General features: G+C 37.3%; 1 protein-coding gene across 1 annotated transcript in view; it reads right to left on the reverse strand.

The window, feature by feature from the left end:
• Positions 1-4,747: 4,747 nt before the first annotated feature.
• The window catches only part of PKDCC (protein kinase domain containing, cytoplasmic), a 36,970-nt gene continuing 24,907 nt past the window's right edge, over positions 4,748-16,810 (reverse strand). The window contains exons 6-7 of the mRNA XM_014063928.2: positions 9,722-9,895; positions 4,748-6,409 (exon numbers count right to left, since the gene is read on the reverse strand). Coding sequence (XP_013919403.2) covers positions 6,324-6,409; positions 9,722-9,895 — 260 coding nt within the window. The 3' untranslated portion in view covers positions 4,748-6,323. The remainder of the gene's footprint in view (positions 6,410-9,721; positions 9,896-16,810) is intronic.

Raw genomic sequence — 16,810 nt, forward strand, 5'->3', positions numbered from 1 at the left:
CGAGATTTTTAAAAGACAGATTACAAACTCATATCTAGGATCCATTCCTTCAAATCAGGAGAGTGACTTTCTTTCTAATTGCATAGTCCCTTAGCTATATATTGGCCTTGAGAGAGCCAATACTTTTCATTAAAACACAAATTCCATGTTTGAGGAATATAGTTCAACATTACCCAGACATCCTTAATTATAATATTTCTTTTCAAAATTAAATTCTGTCCAAACTTAAATCCACATTTACAACAAAAACAAAGCTGTCACTAAATCATATAGTAATACACCTTCAAAAATCTTGCATTACCAACATAAGAAATCTAACATTTATTCCATTTGAAACATTATTTGGAAGACCTAGTCTTCATCAGAACTAATTTCATCATAAACATAGACACTTCTAAATGTCAGTCAGAAATTATTTTTGATTCCCACAAAATCATAGATGAAAAGAAATCCTCACTAGTACACATCTGCTTCTATCTGGCCAAGAGACATCCTTCTCTTCCTTCCCATCTTTACTCATTTACTACAGTAAGCATTCTCAAAGTTGTCTGAATTCTAAAGAATGCTCTAAAAAATCCTCAGATTGCCAAGGTCCTTCCTTTTGTCCCATCAATGAGCTGCTCATATTTTATAGGACAGCCAATAGATTCACTTTAGATAAGAACTTTCAGCTTCCTCTGAGTGCCACTGTAACTGATGGGTCTCCACTTTAGCTCCTGAAAGATGTTGGAGAAAGAGAGGGAAAAAACCCACCTCATTTCACAGATTATGAATCACACACAATTTAACTTCTTACTTCCACCAAAACTACTCTTCCATTAGCAGTTTTCTGTTGTCAAGGCAATTTATTTATTCTTCTATATCCTTGTACTATAACAGGGGTTTCAAACTCACAGCCCACAGGCTGGATGGATCATGCACTGACCATGCCCACCTCCATTTTCTGAAGGTACATGTTTGTTTGTCTCAAAATACTACTACCTTATTTATTTAAGTTTTATTAAAAGTACGAAAATAAAAGAAAAGTAAATGAACTAATCCTATGCCCATGATTATGTACATATCTCTGTGTGGGCATTTGTGTATGTATGTATGTATTCTATTGTTTTGTATGTATATTAATACAACAATCCTTGGATCGTCAAGTTGTATCCAACAGTTTATGCAACATCTTATGTCAGAAATTGTTGCTTTGCATATATAACACTTTTACACTTGTGCCTCTTATTTTTCACTGCCATTTCCATTTTTTGTCCTCAATATACTTACGGTACCCATATATCTATTTGGCAAATAGGAAGGATACTTGATTAAATAGATGTTAGTCACAAATATTTATTTTATGGTACATAGTGTACAACAACTTCTATATTTCTTCCAGTCTCATGATATGACATCGGAACACAAATGGAAAATTAATTTTTTTTTAAAAAAAATGCTGCTATTACCAGTAACAGTACATATATTGTGCCATGCATATAAAGCTTACCATGAACATTTTTAAGGCCAACATCTTTAAACAAGTTTTCTTCCTACTTACTAATTTCTTTCTCTTCTCTGCTCCATCCCCAAAACAACTGAATATCCACCTTTTGCAGTTCAATATTTTAAAAAATTGAAAAGATCCAACATTTTGAAGACCAATATGGTCTATATTGCAATCAAAATTTCAGCTCTCCAGTCCCATTTGCTAAATTTGTCTGGCAGATTGTTCATTTCAGAAATTGACAGTTCCTTTTGTGCTCTGTAAATAGTATATGTCTCTTCAGATCTGAAGAATTTTCTTTCTTTTTATTCTCAGAAACATTGTTTAGAGCACAGTTGGTAGCTTCTTTCATTTTTCTACCTTAGAAATGTACAAAGTTGTTAGAAGAAGTAAAGGAAATTAAAAACCCATTGAAATTTTCAGCACATGAAAAGGTTCTGTGTGTCTCACAAGAAATCCTACGAATGCAAAACCTAACCCTTCTACAGAAATTATTGTGTACCTTTCCTTCTTCTGCCATTTTCAGTTGCAATGTCATGTTCCGGCGTTCACGTTAAAAATAAACAGAGAGTCCATTTGTTTCGTGAATAACTTTATCTCTATCTAAGAAACTATGTGATAACCAGCACTAAATGATTATGATACAATGTTAAGCAAATCCAAGTCAGTTCTAACAAAGTTAATCCCATCACTTAGATATACCATTACCCTGCCCAATTCCACCCACAAATCCACCCAATTACCCAAATGATGCCCCTAATCACCAGCACCAATCACCATGACCCTCAGCCACCTTCAGCCACACCCCCACTCAGTGTCATCATTGCCTTCTTCCTTATCGGCTGCATCCAAGTAGAGAGTTACTTCAGAGTAGGCAGCTATAACCAAGTAGAAGAGTTGGGTGAGTTCAGAGTAGGCTCTGAAGTGCAGCTGCTGTCCAAAAGGTTCTAACAGGTTCCGCCGACAACAGAGAGATGAATGGAAGGGCTTTGGTAGTGGCCCCAGTGGTGTTAGCAGCAGCATCGGTGTTGGCGGCGTGTAAGCAAGGGGAAGTGGGTGTGGCATTGGCGGCATTGGCAATGGTGGCGTGTAAACCCTCACCGAGGTCAGGAGGTAGCAGTGGCGCAGAAAAATCTCTAACCCGCGAATGTCAGCACAAGAGTTGTTATGCAAAGGAACACTTATTCTTTTGGGCTGAAAACTGGCTTTAACGAAGTTATTATATTATTATTGCTTTTATTGTGCAGTCTATTCTATAGGTTTCTATTCATATTCTATAAGGAACTATAATTATTTTTTAAAAGTGTGACCTTATGAAGGCTTTATACTAAAAATCAAATAATTCACTGTGGGAACAACTTGCCATGGAACAATCCTTGTGGGATAACTGAATGTGATAAATGTTATCCACCACTGTTTCTTCTACTTGATTTCCATTTTTGTGAATGGAAATAATGTCAAAGAAACAATAGCACATAATATTTGTCACATTGAGTTATCCCACATGGAATTGTCCCACACTGAGTTGGCTATGGCTAGTTGTTTCATGGTGAGTTGGTTGCAGCAAGATGGCCCCAGTGAGATGGCTAAACTGGATTGGCATGGCAAGATGGCCATGGCGAGTTGATTGCAGAGAGATAGCCATGGCAAATTGGCCACAATAAGATGGCCATGGCAAGATGGCTGTGGTGAATTGTCTGGGGCAAGTTGTCCCATTTCACGAGGCACCATAAACTTATGTCAAACTGTAATGGACCACAATCTATGTGATCAAATCCAATCTATTTGGATATAAGACTACTGCATCTTTTCAGAAAGAAACAATACATAGAGAGACCAGAAGAAAAGAAATGTATAGGGTTCTGTACATATATTTTTTAAAATATATTGGAATAACTTTCTAAACAAGAATTTAAACTACCTAACTGAATTTCCTCCAACCCTGTCCTCACAATAATCCTATAGGTTTGATTCCTGTAGTATCTATTAGAATTTTGAGAGTAAAGGAATATTTGAGTCGCTGTCTCTCTAGCTGCTGTGTCACAACATGCTTGATCACAGAGATGAGCAATGTGAGTAAACACAATCAGAGAGAGAGGCAGATATACAAACCGGGGAAAGTTTTTTAAAAAAATCCCAAAACAGTCCAATTTTTAAGGCCTGATGTCTAGAAATGTCTAGATTTTATTCAGGTAAAGTTCCTGTCATTTGACACTCATTTCAGGCTTTTGTACATTCATTTTATCTTTTAAAACAATCCACAGCTTGAACAAATGCCTCTCATATAGAAGGCCGCAAGGTTCTGCCTCCTGTTCGGTTTGACAACAACATCTCTAGAAACTTCCCTTTATGATAGCACAGGATTGACCCAAAAAGCCACTCAGAGTCACTCAATAGTGAGTTGGGTTGCATATAAATTTAATCAGTAAATAAATAAGTTACAGCCAAAGCAGAAGGAAGTTCATCCATTTCATTTTATTTTCATATAAAAATAAACAATTTAAGAACAAAAGTAGAAAGTTTCCTGGATGTACAAACTAGGTAACAGTATGACATTTGTCACGTTTAACATTTCCTTGCTTGCTTTCATTGAAAGCATAATCTACATCCATATATTTCGCCTGTTACAAATTTTCCATTATTAAGGCTTGGATTCATTTGCTGTTGTTAAAAACATTTTATTTTTAAAGCTAGTAAGCAACAGCTTAAGAATTCAAAACAATCACCAGCAGAAATGTATCTTTTGCTGTTAATACTCTGGAAAAAATGCATCTCTCATTAGTGGTAGCTGCCATTTTGATGTGGCAGGGGATACATTTCTCTCTGCTTTTGGATAAACAAAAGTGACTAGCCCCAAATAAAGTTTTTTCACTAGTATTTTGAACATCTAGTTTCAGGATGTTATGTCCTTGTTTATATTGCCTCCTCTGGGAACAATGCCATGAATTTTTAGAACCAAATGCAACTGAGAACATCATTCATCAGTAGTGTCCCTTGGACAGAAATTTGGATAGTCCATTGCATCAATATGAGAATCCAGACTTTTCAGTTCATTAAACACCTCATGTGTGCAGCACATCAAGTGTGCATTTTAATGTCAGATTTCAAAACTTTTGAGTTTGTGTCAAATTAATAATAATCAACTCTAAATATTGATACAAGACTATAGGGATGCATTGATCAAGTCATGATGCATATCTAAATGCCAGTTCAAAATTTTGTTTTTGTCTATTCCTGTGTCCTATTTTAGATAAAATTTTAGATAAAATAGGACACCGGAATATATAGAAACAAAATTTTGCATTAGCATTTAGATAGACATAATTTGATCAATTCATTCCTAGAACCTTGGATCAATTTAAACAAAAATGAAGAGAAGTTATATAGATTTTTATAGGCTTAATTGCTGGAGGTTTCTATGAAGTCCATTGGGATAAAATAAGCAGACTACAATTTTCAGAAGCTTCTGTAACATGATAATACCTCATTCTCTTTCTCCTATTAAGGAGATTATGGTTAGCCCACATATATAATGAACTTTTAATTTCTGAAGCTGTGTGAGATACATTCACCCATATGGGAAAAGTAAATGGGTTCAGTTTAGAGTGTGATCTGGAGACAGCAATTACCCTGCCCATTTACTAACACTCATAGGCTTACAGTGTATAGTTTTCTCATACTTCAATATCATCACACTAAGGGACAACTTCTAGCTTATTGTTAAACTAGGCATAGGCTAGGGTAATTGTATAGGTACTATAATTGCAAAATTCAGTCAATTAACCAGTTAGACTGATTGAAAGCATATTAATCTTTTTTTAAAGTAACTGAGCAGCAGATACACAGTGCATACTTTTACACAATCAGATTAAAACTGCAGATGACATGTGCAATTTTAAAAGTGGCATTATTTCCAGTGGTGCTACCAGGGGACACTGGGTAAAAAATAAAATTCAGAACGCCATTCAGCAAATTGAGTCCCCGAGCTGCAGAATTAGCATGTGATATGCTAAAGTAATATTTGATACCCTCAAGAGAGAATACAGTCATAATATTTGAAGGCTAAAAGGACTGAACCGCACCTCTGATTTCTCCCTCTATTAAAGTGAAGCAATGTTTCTTTTAAGATAATATCTACTGCAAACTGTGCAATTGAGCATATTTTTTTCACAGACAAATTTTGCTGGTTTAATGAAACTGACAGAATTACTAGATTGTAAAAAATTGATGGCAATTCTGATAGCAAATAAATCCCTTACTCAAGGACCACCCTGATGTTCACACTTATTTTTCATACAATCACAGAAGTCCTGATTGTCTTCCAGAAAGTTTGATCTTCAAGAGATTTAACAGTGCTGCATTAATTATACTTACTCACAAAAATATTGGAATAAGTAATCCTGAGCTTCTTATGAAAAGGAAGAATTTTCAGCCAACCCTCATCAAAATTGTACAGAGGGTTTACAATTCTAGTCAGAAAAGCAAGCTGCTGCTTTCTAACACTGTAAGGCTAGCCATGCAGTGTGTCACATTTTGGATTTCATTCTGCTTCTTCATATAGAGTCACATTTTTAAAATGTCATTGTATTGCACATTCCTTCAGGTAATAAAGGTCTCTTCTTAGACTTGTTTTGAGCTTGAGTGCAGTTTCCTCCCCATTCTCAGCTTCTTTTCACACAAAAGCCATTTTCATTAAAAAAAAAAAAACAACCCAATAGCTGTCATATTGACCAATTGAACCAGGGTAACAAACCTGGGTGCACTTACTATGGAGTAAGGCACATAGATGTAGTCTGAGTAAATCTGCCCAGAATTGAGCTTATAGGACGCATAAGCTTCATCCAGTCACTCTCACATATGTTATCTTGTCATGGTCAGGCACAATAGAAGTGGATCCCATCTTGAAGTAGACAAGTTGACGACCTTGTCAGATAACAAATAATGTATTATTATTATTATTATTATTATTATTATTATTATTATTATTATTATTATTATTATTATTAATTCATTAAACATGAAAGTCAACTGAACATTCAAAAATGTATCACAAATACCATTGACTGGTGTTAATGGCTGATACAGATTGCTGCCAGCATTCTAGGTATCAACCAAGTACCTTATTAAAATATATGATGTTCCGAGTAGCAGTTTTTTTGCAATTCCACTGATGTTATTGCAAGAAGCTGCAATTTGTTGATGTATCTTATAAAATTCTTGGACATGGTGTCAAGTGCCCTGATGACAATGGGTATCACTGTATCATCATCATCATCATCATCATCATCATCATCATCATCATTTTTATTATTATTGAAGTATAAAGATTTTTTTTCTAAAACCAACTCTAAAGTTATCCAACTACAGCCTCTTCTTTTGCAAGGTACATATCAAGTTAGGACCATAACTGTACATCAAGAGTTCTCAGTGGTTACTTCTAAGAAAGCAATAGCCTTCCTATGAAGACTAGCCATAGCTCATCTATAAGAGAAGTGTGAGACATGTTTATTGCAGATGCCTTTGGATTCAATAAAAATAAATAAATGATACATATTCACATGATTGCTCTATAACAAGGGTGTCAAGCTGGTTGGCCATGGGTTAGATGCATCACACACAGGCCATGCCCACCCCAGCTCTGTGAATGGGAAAAATGTTGCAAAATATCATGCGATGGCAATGTGACATGATGAGTTTGACACCTCTGCGAACTACACATTCCAGGATTCCTGATATACAAATACCACTAAAATCCTGATTATTTTGAACTAGTCCAACAAAAGCATAATATTACTAAATAAGCAATGTTGTCATATATACTGAAGAGTTCTTGGTTGAAATAATCCATTACATGGTAATAAGTGGAGGAGCATGGCATATGTTCTGATTATAGCAATACTGTCAACATTACTGGTGCAACCCCAAAAGTTAGTGATATGACCAGCGGTGGGATTCACTTAGCTTTCCTACCAGTTCACAAATGTGAACACTGCCTTCTGTGCATGCACAGTGCACTACATCGGGGCAGGTGGGCAGAGCCTCCTGCAGCCACTACTACCGGTTCGCCTGAACACGAGAGAACCAGCTGAATACCACCTCTGGCTATGACCAATCATGGGAGGACAATTTGCTATGTTCATACCTATCTATTTAGCTATATATAGGGGAGAGATTGGGAAATTAACAAGTGTGTGTCCATTCTTTTCACCTTATCTTTCAAGTATTACCCCTCCAAACAAATTGACATACAATGTTCTAATCAAAGAGGGTTCATCCAAAAATAATAGTAAAATACAAAGTCTAATTTTCAGGTTCAATAGCAGTAGACTTATATACCGCTTCATAGGGCTTTCAGCCCTCTCTAAGCGGTTTACAGAGAGTCAGCATATTGCCCCCAACAATCTGGGTCCTCATTTTACCCGCCTCGGAAGGATGGAAGGCTGAGTCAACCCTGAGTCAAATGGGGATAATATGCTATCTAAAATGTACCAGATTATTTTGCATGACTTTTGAGTCTGCATTCACATAATTTAATTATTATTAAATGTTCTGTTGGGTTAATTTCTTATAAATTGTTTCATAGGCCAGAAACATATTTCAAAGTTATTATTAAACCATTCATAATATAATTCAATAGCCAAGACTGATAGCAGCAGACGTGACCTGTGTCAAGTTCCCAGAGTTCATCTGAGGCTGCCCTTTGAGTGAGGTGGCATTTGTTAGGAACTGTGGGTGCTGAGATATGAGAACAGAATGCTCTACTTGTCAAAGGAAGATCCTGCTTACATTGCATCCAGCTGGAAACAGTCATCCAGCACACACACGCTAATCTCTTTGGAACTCATCAAGACTGATAAAGAAAAGGCGTTGGAATGTATTTTCCAGGATCACTATTGTAGCCGATGGACCCCAACTTAGTCTTAACACAAAGGAGAGTGGCTTCTCTAAATCCCTTCTCTCAAGTGCTATCATCATCAAGAACTTGTCCTCTGGATACTCCCAAGACAGATTTTTAAAATATATATATATTAAAGCCACCTGCTGAATGATCTCCTGAGATTTCTCTGAATTATCCTGCATTATGATTTGGCAGATAATTCTCCTCATTAGCAGTCCCTATCCATGAAATGCCCTCCATAAAAATATTTTTGAACCATCTTTCATGGTTTTGAATCCCAGGCAAATCCTTTTTTTTCCTTCTGTTTTTCCCTCAAGTAATGTTTTACTGGCTTTTATATTTTATATTTTTATATCTTCTATAGTTATGTTTTCAGCTAATCTTTTCTCTGTGTGTATGTGTGCGTGTGTGTATACATACATACATACATACATACATACATACATACACACTATTTCTCCATTTTAAAATGTTTCAATTTTTTCTGCTATTTATATTTCATATTGGATATTAATTTTATTGCTCTTATTATTGTATACTGTTGCCCTGAAAGCTTCGGGCATCCTGTTTCAACATCTTCTATGCTTCTATGCTTCTATGCTTTCAAGCATCTTCTAGATGCTTTGAAAATATATTTCCCAGAATTGCAGGCACTATAACTATTGGCCATCCTAGCTGGGATTCTGAGAATTATAGGCGTAACTCAAGAACAAGAGTAATTCACCTCATAAATTTGAATTATACTGTTAATGATTCCTTTTGCAAACTAAAATGTGATGGAAAGCACAATTTTCCATTCATACCCTGCTTCTCTGAAAATAAGACCTCCCCGAATAATAAGCCCAATCAGACTTTTGAGCACATGCACTAAAATAAGCCTTCCCCTGAAAATAAGCTCTCCCCAAAAATATTGCAACATAGGTGCCATAAGGTGACCACGCTCACTGTCCCCTGCACCTCAAAAATAATAAGACCACCCTGAAAATAAGGCCAAGTGCTTATTTCAAGGATCAAAAGAAAATAAGACCTGTCTTATTTTCAGAGAAATGTGGTAGATCCTAATTCAGACAATACTATGTGCTTTAGACACAAGGAATCCCTTTTTAGAATTTACCTAGTTGGTGAACTATTTTGGAATTACTATTTACTTGATAAACAAATGTCTCCAAGGAATATTAAAAACTAGGTACAATAATCACAGAGATCATTGTGATATCATGAACAATTAATTATTTTCTTGTGTGTATGCCTGAATGTGCCAATCTTCTTTTTTTTTAAAAAACATTCTCATTTTGCTAATTTAGGATTATAAAACTTTTAAAATTGGCAACTATTACCTGTCCAAGTTGTTTGGTTGATGAAAACGAAAGCTGTGCATTGCGAATGACTCTCGCATACCTCTATAGCCTCATTTACATCAAATACAGAAAGGAGACACCCTTTATGATGGTAGGATGGCCAGCATCTGTAATTTTCATTGATTATTGTAGCTTCAGGCACTCTTTTATAATCTAGAAAAAAGCAAAGAAAATCCACATTTAAAATGCATTGTTTCTGGCAAATTGGGCTTTGACGGTGTCTTAAAAAATGTTTCCAACATTCTTCTCCCTTTTTAATGTACTGCCTCTGTATGTGCTTTTAATCTTGCACCAAACATTTGCCAAAAAGAATATTTTGTTATATACACTTTGATAGAAAAAAAATTGTGAGCAAGTTTTGCCAAGAAACTCTCTGTGCCTCTACTTCTACCCCACTTCTCTTTCCTGTGAAAAGTAAGTATTTGATTTCACTGAGGTCTTGGTGGACAGACTGAATGAATATCATCCACATCAATGAGCAAAGACCTCAGCTCTTGTTATTCTTAAATCAGCCCCAACCTGGTGCCTCATGTGTGTTAAGATTGCAAGTTCCAGAAGTCCCAATCACCGATTATGCTGACTAGGAATTCTGTGGAATGTAGTCCCACACATGCAAAGAGGAAGAACAGAGTAGGACTTCATAAGCATTCCCAGCCCTTGTTCAAAATCAGGGGAGCATAGCTGGTTTTACCTATTTTATAACGAACAAACACAGTCTTAATGAAGCCAACTTTTCATTGTCAGTTTAGTTCAAAAGGGCAGTGACCTGATGAGCTCCATAGAGAAAAACATGAGGTAAAAATAGTATAGTTGGTTCTTGCTCAGGCACATCTTGTCTGCACAGACTCTTGATTGACTTTGATTTAGCCTCCCTTCTACGCATGTGTTTTGCTCACAACTCAGTGCTGTTTTCCAGCTGTCTGAGGATACCCCTAATGAATGCATCATGCAATTAAATTAACCATGTATAGCTCTATTTATCCACAGGACTCCCAAAATCCCGTCCCAAGAATTTGTTAAACATAAATATATATGTAACTATGGACTTCACATTTTGCAAAACAGAAGAAATCCAAAAACACATAATTTCTAAATGTCAAATCACCAAATCTAGAATGTCCAAAATAAGTACAATTAGAAGTACACTATATCTATATATTGTTTTTGGATTTCTTCTGTTTTGCAAAATGTGAAGTCCATAGTTACATCTGTTTTGATTTGCAAGAGCTCAACCTGGACCCTGTCCCCATTCCCTTTTTTAAGAATAGAATAGTGGGAAATCTCCACAAAGTGAATTTAGTGGCCTAGATAAAACTTGTAGCATTACCTAACATGCTTTGCTCATGTGAAAAGATTCACACAAATAATCTTTCTGTTCTTGGCAGCTTGCATGGATATGGAATACCACCCATCAGACAGATGCTTACAGCCCAGGAACCACAGGTCTCCAAAGGTCTCTGGCAGAGGTAGTATTCAGCCAGTTCTCTCTGGTTCGGGTGAACCAGTGGTGACTGCAGGAGACTCTGCCCACCCATCCCAACATCATGCATGAGCACTATGCATGTGCAGAAGGCGGTGTGCATGTGCAGACATGGCGCATGCACTCACATTTGCGAACTGGTAGGAAAGGTAAGTGAATTCTGCTGCTGGTCTCTGGTCTCTGGACTAGCATAAATACTTTGTCATAACATATTTAGTAAATAGTAACACAAGCCCACAAATATATATACAACTGTTTAGAAAGACAACTAACTGAGCCTTGAATATGAGAACATGTAAAGTTGAATGGAAAACCCTAGACATCTAACTAGACCAACTGTTTCCATTAGCTTTTTGGCAAATTTTCAGCATGGCATAGATTTTGGATTCACTCCCATTGCAACAATTATTCTCTTTTCTTCTACAAATACAGCAGCCTATGGGGAGAGGATAGCACATAGAATTCATTTTCTATTCAGTGCCCTGCACTGAGTGAAATAAATGTCAGCTGACTTTCTAAACAGAAAGAATGTCATCAGGAATCACAAGAGCAGCAAGTATTGCTAATGTCCAAAGACCCTTTTATTGCTTAATTATTGTCATTTTATTACATGTTTTATTTTAATTATTATCTTAATAATTATACTAATTATTCTGTTTCTATGTTGGTTTTATATTGATTTATTTTACACTGCCATTAAGATGAGGTGTAATGAGATGAGATAACCTTTATTGTCACTTTTTTTTCTGTGAACACACTGGCACACATTTAAAAAAATGAAATTCTGATGCCTGTTCTCAAAAGAGTAAAGACACACACTCTCGTATGTATGTATGTATGTATGTATGTATGTACGTACGTACCTACGTATGTATGTATGTATGTATATTCTATATATTAAATAAATAGGCCTATAAAATATATATATTCTAGATCAGTTTTATGATGACTGGCAACAGCTTTTCAGATTTCAAATGAGAGGATATACTATGAATTAAATATCAGAACAGTATGTATTCTACTACCAAAACCAAATATCATTTCATGAAGAAAGGAAAGAAGAAAAGGATGATGATGATGATGATGATGATGATGATGATGATGATGATGATGATGAAGAAGAAGAAGAAGAAGAGGAAGAAGAGGAAGAAGAGGAAGAGGAAGAAAGAAGGTTTATGTGTGTGTGAAAGAAAGGAGGGAGGGAGGGAGGGAGGGAGGGAGGGAGGGAGAGAGAGAGAGAGAGAGAGAGAGAGAGAGAGAGAGAGAGAGAGAGAGAGAGAGAGATTTTTCCACATGAGTTTCAATAGTGGATATAGTCATTGTAATTGAGCATGTAGTAGATTCACAAGATTCCAAACTTGGAAGATTCTTGTTTATGGATCTGATGGAAGCTAACATTCCTCCAGCTGAGAGGAGATGGCAGCTCAAACTGTGTGCGAAGAAAATAAATTCACACTGTACGACAAGAGGTTCAGAGGCAGCTGGAAAGGGCCAAGAGTTTTCAGCTGAATTTAGCACAGATTAGGTTCAGTCTGGGCAGGACTTCTTAAATAGCTCTGTGGGGGATCTGCCCGTTATGCTCTACTTAACCAACGCAAAGTAAAGATTGAAAAGATTTATTGTATTTATATAAACTTTGCTAAACTGCAATTTGGTCCTAACAAAACCATTTTATTGCAAATTCAAAAACTTCAGAACTATAATCTCATTAAAACAGGATTAGACATTTTAATAAAAGTTAACTGGAGATTCAGAAACACTACAAAGGGAGGAGATGTTTAAACTCCAACATCAAACATGCATGCAATTAGAAGTGAACTAAAAAAATACTGACTTTTTAGCAGCTCTTTGAAAATTCTCAAACTAAATGGCTGCAAAGAAAGTATTCCTTTCTGAAAGAAGACAATTACTGTAACTTAACGAAGCTGATATAAGAGGTGCAGTTCTTAAAATATATTTACCTCAAGAGGGATGAATAATGTGAGACATCATATGCAACTCAGTGTGTATGGAGATTCTCAGTCATCCAGGTCATAGTTGTTCCAAAGGTGCTTTTTTCAAGAGGCAGCTGAAGAAGCTTCTTGAATGAGAAGCAAAATGTCTTCAAAGAAAAACCAGAAAGTCCAGTAGCCTCTTGAAAAAAGCGCCTTTGGCACATGTGCCACTCACTTGCAATACCCATCTTCCCTTATTATTGACCATGTTGGCCAGGGATGATGGGAGGCATAATTTAATAGTCCTTAAAGGGCTTTCATCAGGCAACCACAACAATATATAAGTTTAGCCACAGCAACTCACGGAGGATAGTTTTAGGCAGGGTAGCATTTCATTCTCACCATTGCTTATCATTAATCAAATTGATTTTCCAATTTAGCAATTTTACCCAAAACACAACATTAAAATATTCCCTCTTGTGGGTGACCATTCACCTGTAAGCATGTAAGCCCAAAAGTCAGCTAATAATATGTTGTTGTTTATATACATACATACAAACAAACAAACAAACAAACAAACAAACAAACTGTGTGTGTGTGTGTGTGAGTGAATGAATGAATGAATGAATGAATGAATGAATGAATGAATGAAATGGAAGCAATCTGAAACCTGCTGTGATTTCTTTAATAATGTCTGTGTGTATTCATTCTATTTGAACAAAGCTAAAAAAATTATTAAAATTATTTTCTATAAACAAAACCCATTGAATAATAAATCCCGAGACCACAATATAATGATAATGGGATTGGGTATACTTTAATTCAGCCTTCCCTAATGAAATATTCTCCAAGTATAACAATCTGCAATGCTCATCAACCCCTGTATGTATGACCGATATCTTACAACAGCTGGGTAAGCCAGGCCTTTTCTTACCCCAGACTTCCAGCCTTGGTTTTTCACATTACTATAATTATATGTTCAAGGCCACCCACTGAGTTCATGGCTGAGCTGAGATCTGAACTCAGGTTAAAGTCCAGCATTCTGTCAACTGGACCACACTGGCTGACGATTGGCAGGACACTCAATGAAGGAAAGCAACACAGTGTTATTTGTGCTCTGCTCAGTGTTGCTATGGTTTGACTGGCTACAACACAACTGAAAGGCTGAACAGAGAAGCAACCAACCAATGGCAGGAACATAAGGTGCCTGTGCTACACAGACTGGAAGAGAAAACCCAGGAGGTACATAAACCCATCAGCACATGCTAGCAGCCTTGACACAGACAGTAGAGATTGATGCAAGATTATTAAAAAATAGAGGAGCTGCCGGCTAAAAGAGCTCCTTAAAAATTAGCCCATTTGAAGCCAGAGGTTTATTATAAACCCATAAGTATCACTATAAGTCTATGGCAGGAGTACCTCTATTGCTCCATAGAAGATATCTTTATTTATACTATAAATGCACAGAAGAATTTATCTGAAGCATGTGATTAAATATATGCATAGAATTAAAAGAGTTAATGGGAAGAAGTTCCAAACTCAATGCATTAAGCCTCAATTTGGCCCACCAGCTAAATAAAAGAAGCCCTTTCTTCAGAGATTTTCCTGCTCATATTTTCCTTAGTATCATGAAAAAGAAAAGAAAAATGCCTAAGCATTAAAGCATGCATTGTTTCATATGGCCCCTAGAATTTGGTTTTTATGAGTTAAGAGTTTTGTTTAAAAATGGTATAACCTTTATGTCACTAAGATTATAACTATCGCTTGTATTTTCCTTCTCTCTCCAAATGTTGTATGTAGCTGTGTGTATTTGAAGTTCTTTTTATAAGACTATTGGGTCAAGTTTTCACAAATGGCAGACCAATACTAAACTGGTAATTATTAGACTTTCAAACTAGGGTGTTCATTCAAATTTTATTGTTCTTCTAGAGGTAAGAAAACTTGAAAATTATTAGTTCAAGGAGGATTTGACTAGTTTCTTGTTGATATTTATTTTTATTATGTATAGCTTCCATGAAGGCCAATAAGTCTGAGTGGTGTGATCTTGATGTTTTCTGAGTGTGGATCTTTTACTACCAAGCTAGATAATATGACCTTGATTATGAAAAGTCTGTAGTAAAATGACCAAGGTCAGAGAATACAGGAACCAACAGTTGAACTCTGAGCTGCTAGTGCAGGGCTGTCAAACTCCCAGCCAAGGGACCAGTTGTGTCATGCGCTGGCCACTCCCACACCTAGTTTAGCAAAGGGGAAAAAGTCCCGATACCTTATGTGACACCACCGTGACCACCTATGTTTGACACCCTTGTGCTAATGGAATCTAAGTGCTATCATGCAGATACAGATTCCAGATAGGGACATGGTGGCTCAGACGCTGAGCTTGTCAATCAGAAAGATCAGCAGTTCAGTGGTTCGAATCCCTAGTGTCATGTAATGGAGTGAGTTCCCATTACTTGTCCCAGCTTCTGCCAACCTAGAAGTTCAAAATGCATGTAAAAATGCAAATAGAAAAATAAGGAACCATCTTTGGTGGGAAGGTAACAGCATTCTGTGCGCCTTCGGCTTTTAGTCATGTCAACTACATGACCACCGAGACGTCTTCAGACAGTGCTGGGTCTTTGGCTTTTAAACAGAGCTGTGTACCACCCCCTAGAGTCAGTAATGACTAGCACATATGTTCGAGGGGAACCTTCACCTTTACAGTTTGCAAAGCAATCAGAGGGCGCGAAACCACATACCTTATAATTTATTTATTATTTATTTATTTATTAATAAGATTTATAGGCCGCCCAATCCCAAGGGACTCCGGGCGGCTTACAAAAAAGAGAAAAAAGAAATAATGAAAAAATTAAAAAGACAGATTTAAAATCACCACACATACATTCATTCTGATCGGGGCTGGACCTCAACAGTGAGGTCAATAGCCCAGGCCTGCCGGAATAGCCAGGTTTTAACAGCTTTTCTGAAGGCCATGAGAGTGGGTAAGGTCCGGATCTCTGGGGTTAGCTCATTCCAAAGGGTCAGAGCAGCCACAGAGAAGGCTCTCCTCCGGGGATCTGCCAGCCGACATTGTCTGGCTGACGGCATCTGAAGGAGGCCCACCCTGTGGGATCTCACCGGCCGCTGGGAGGTATGTAGAGTAGGCGGTCTCGCAGGTACGCTGGCCCTAAGCCATGTAGGGCTTTAAAGGTAATAACCAACACCTTGAATTGTGTCCAAAGACCAATAGGTAGCCAGTGCAGCTCACGGAGGATAGGTGTAATGTGGGTGTACCTAGGTACACCCAGTATCGCACGCGCGGCTGCATTCTGGACTTGCTGCAGTCTCCGAACACTTTTCAAGGGTAGCCCCATGTAGAGCGCATTGCAGTAATCCAGACTTGAGGTGACCAGGGTGTGAGTGACCATTTGAAGTGCCTCCCGATCCAAGTAGATGCATCAGGCGAACCTGGGGAAAGGTCCCCCTGGTCACAGCCAACAAATGGTGCTCCAGTGTCAGCTGGGAATCCAGGAGGACCCCCAAATTGTGGGCCCTCTCTGAGGGGTGTAAGTTTTTACCCCCTAGGATCAAGGACTCTAGGCTGTCCTTCGGGGGCAACAGCCACAGCCACTCAGTCTTGTCGGGATTGAGTACGAGTTTGTTTACCCCATCCAG

The sequence above is a fragment of the Thamnophis sirtalis genome, unplaced genomic scaffold (assembly GCF_051295495.1).
Source record: "Thamnophis sirtalis isolate CommonGarterSnake01/CBP01778 unplaced genomic scaffold, rThaSir2_p1.2 scaffold_6, whole genome shotgun sequence".
Taxonomy (NCBI): Eukaryota; Metazoa; Chordata; class Lepidosauria; order Squamata; family Natricidae; genus Thamnophis; species Thamnophis sirtalis.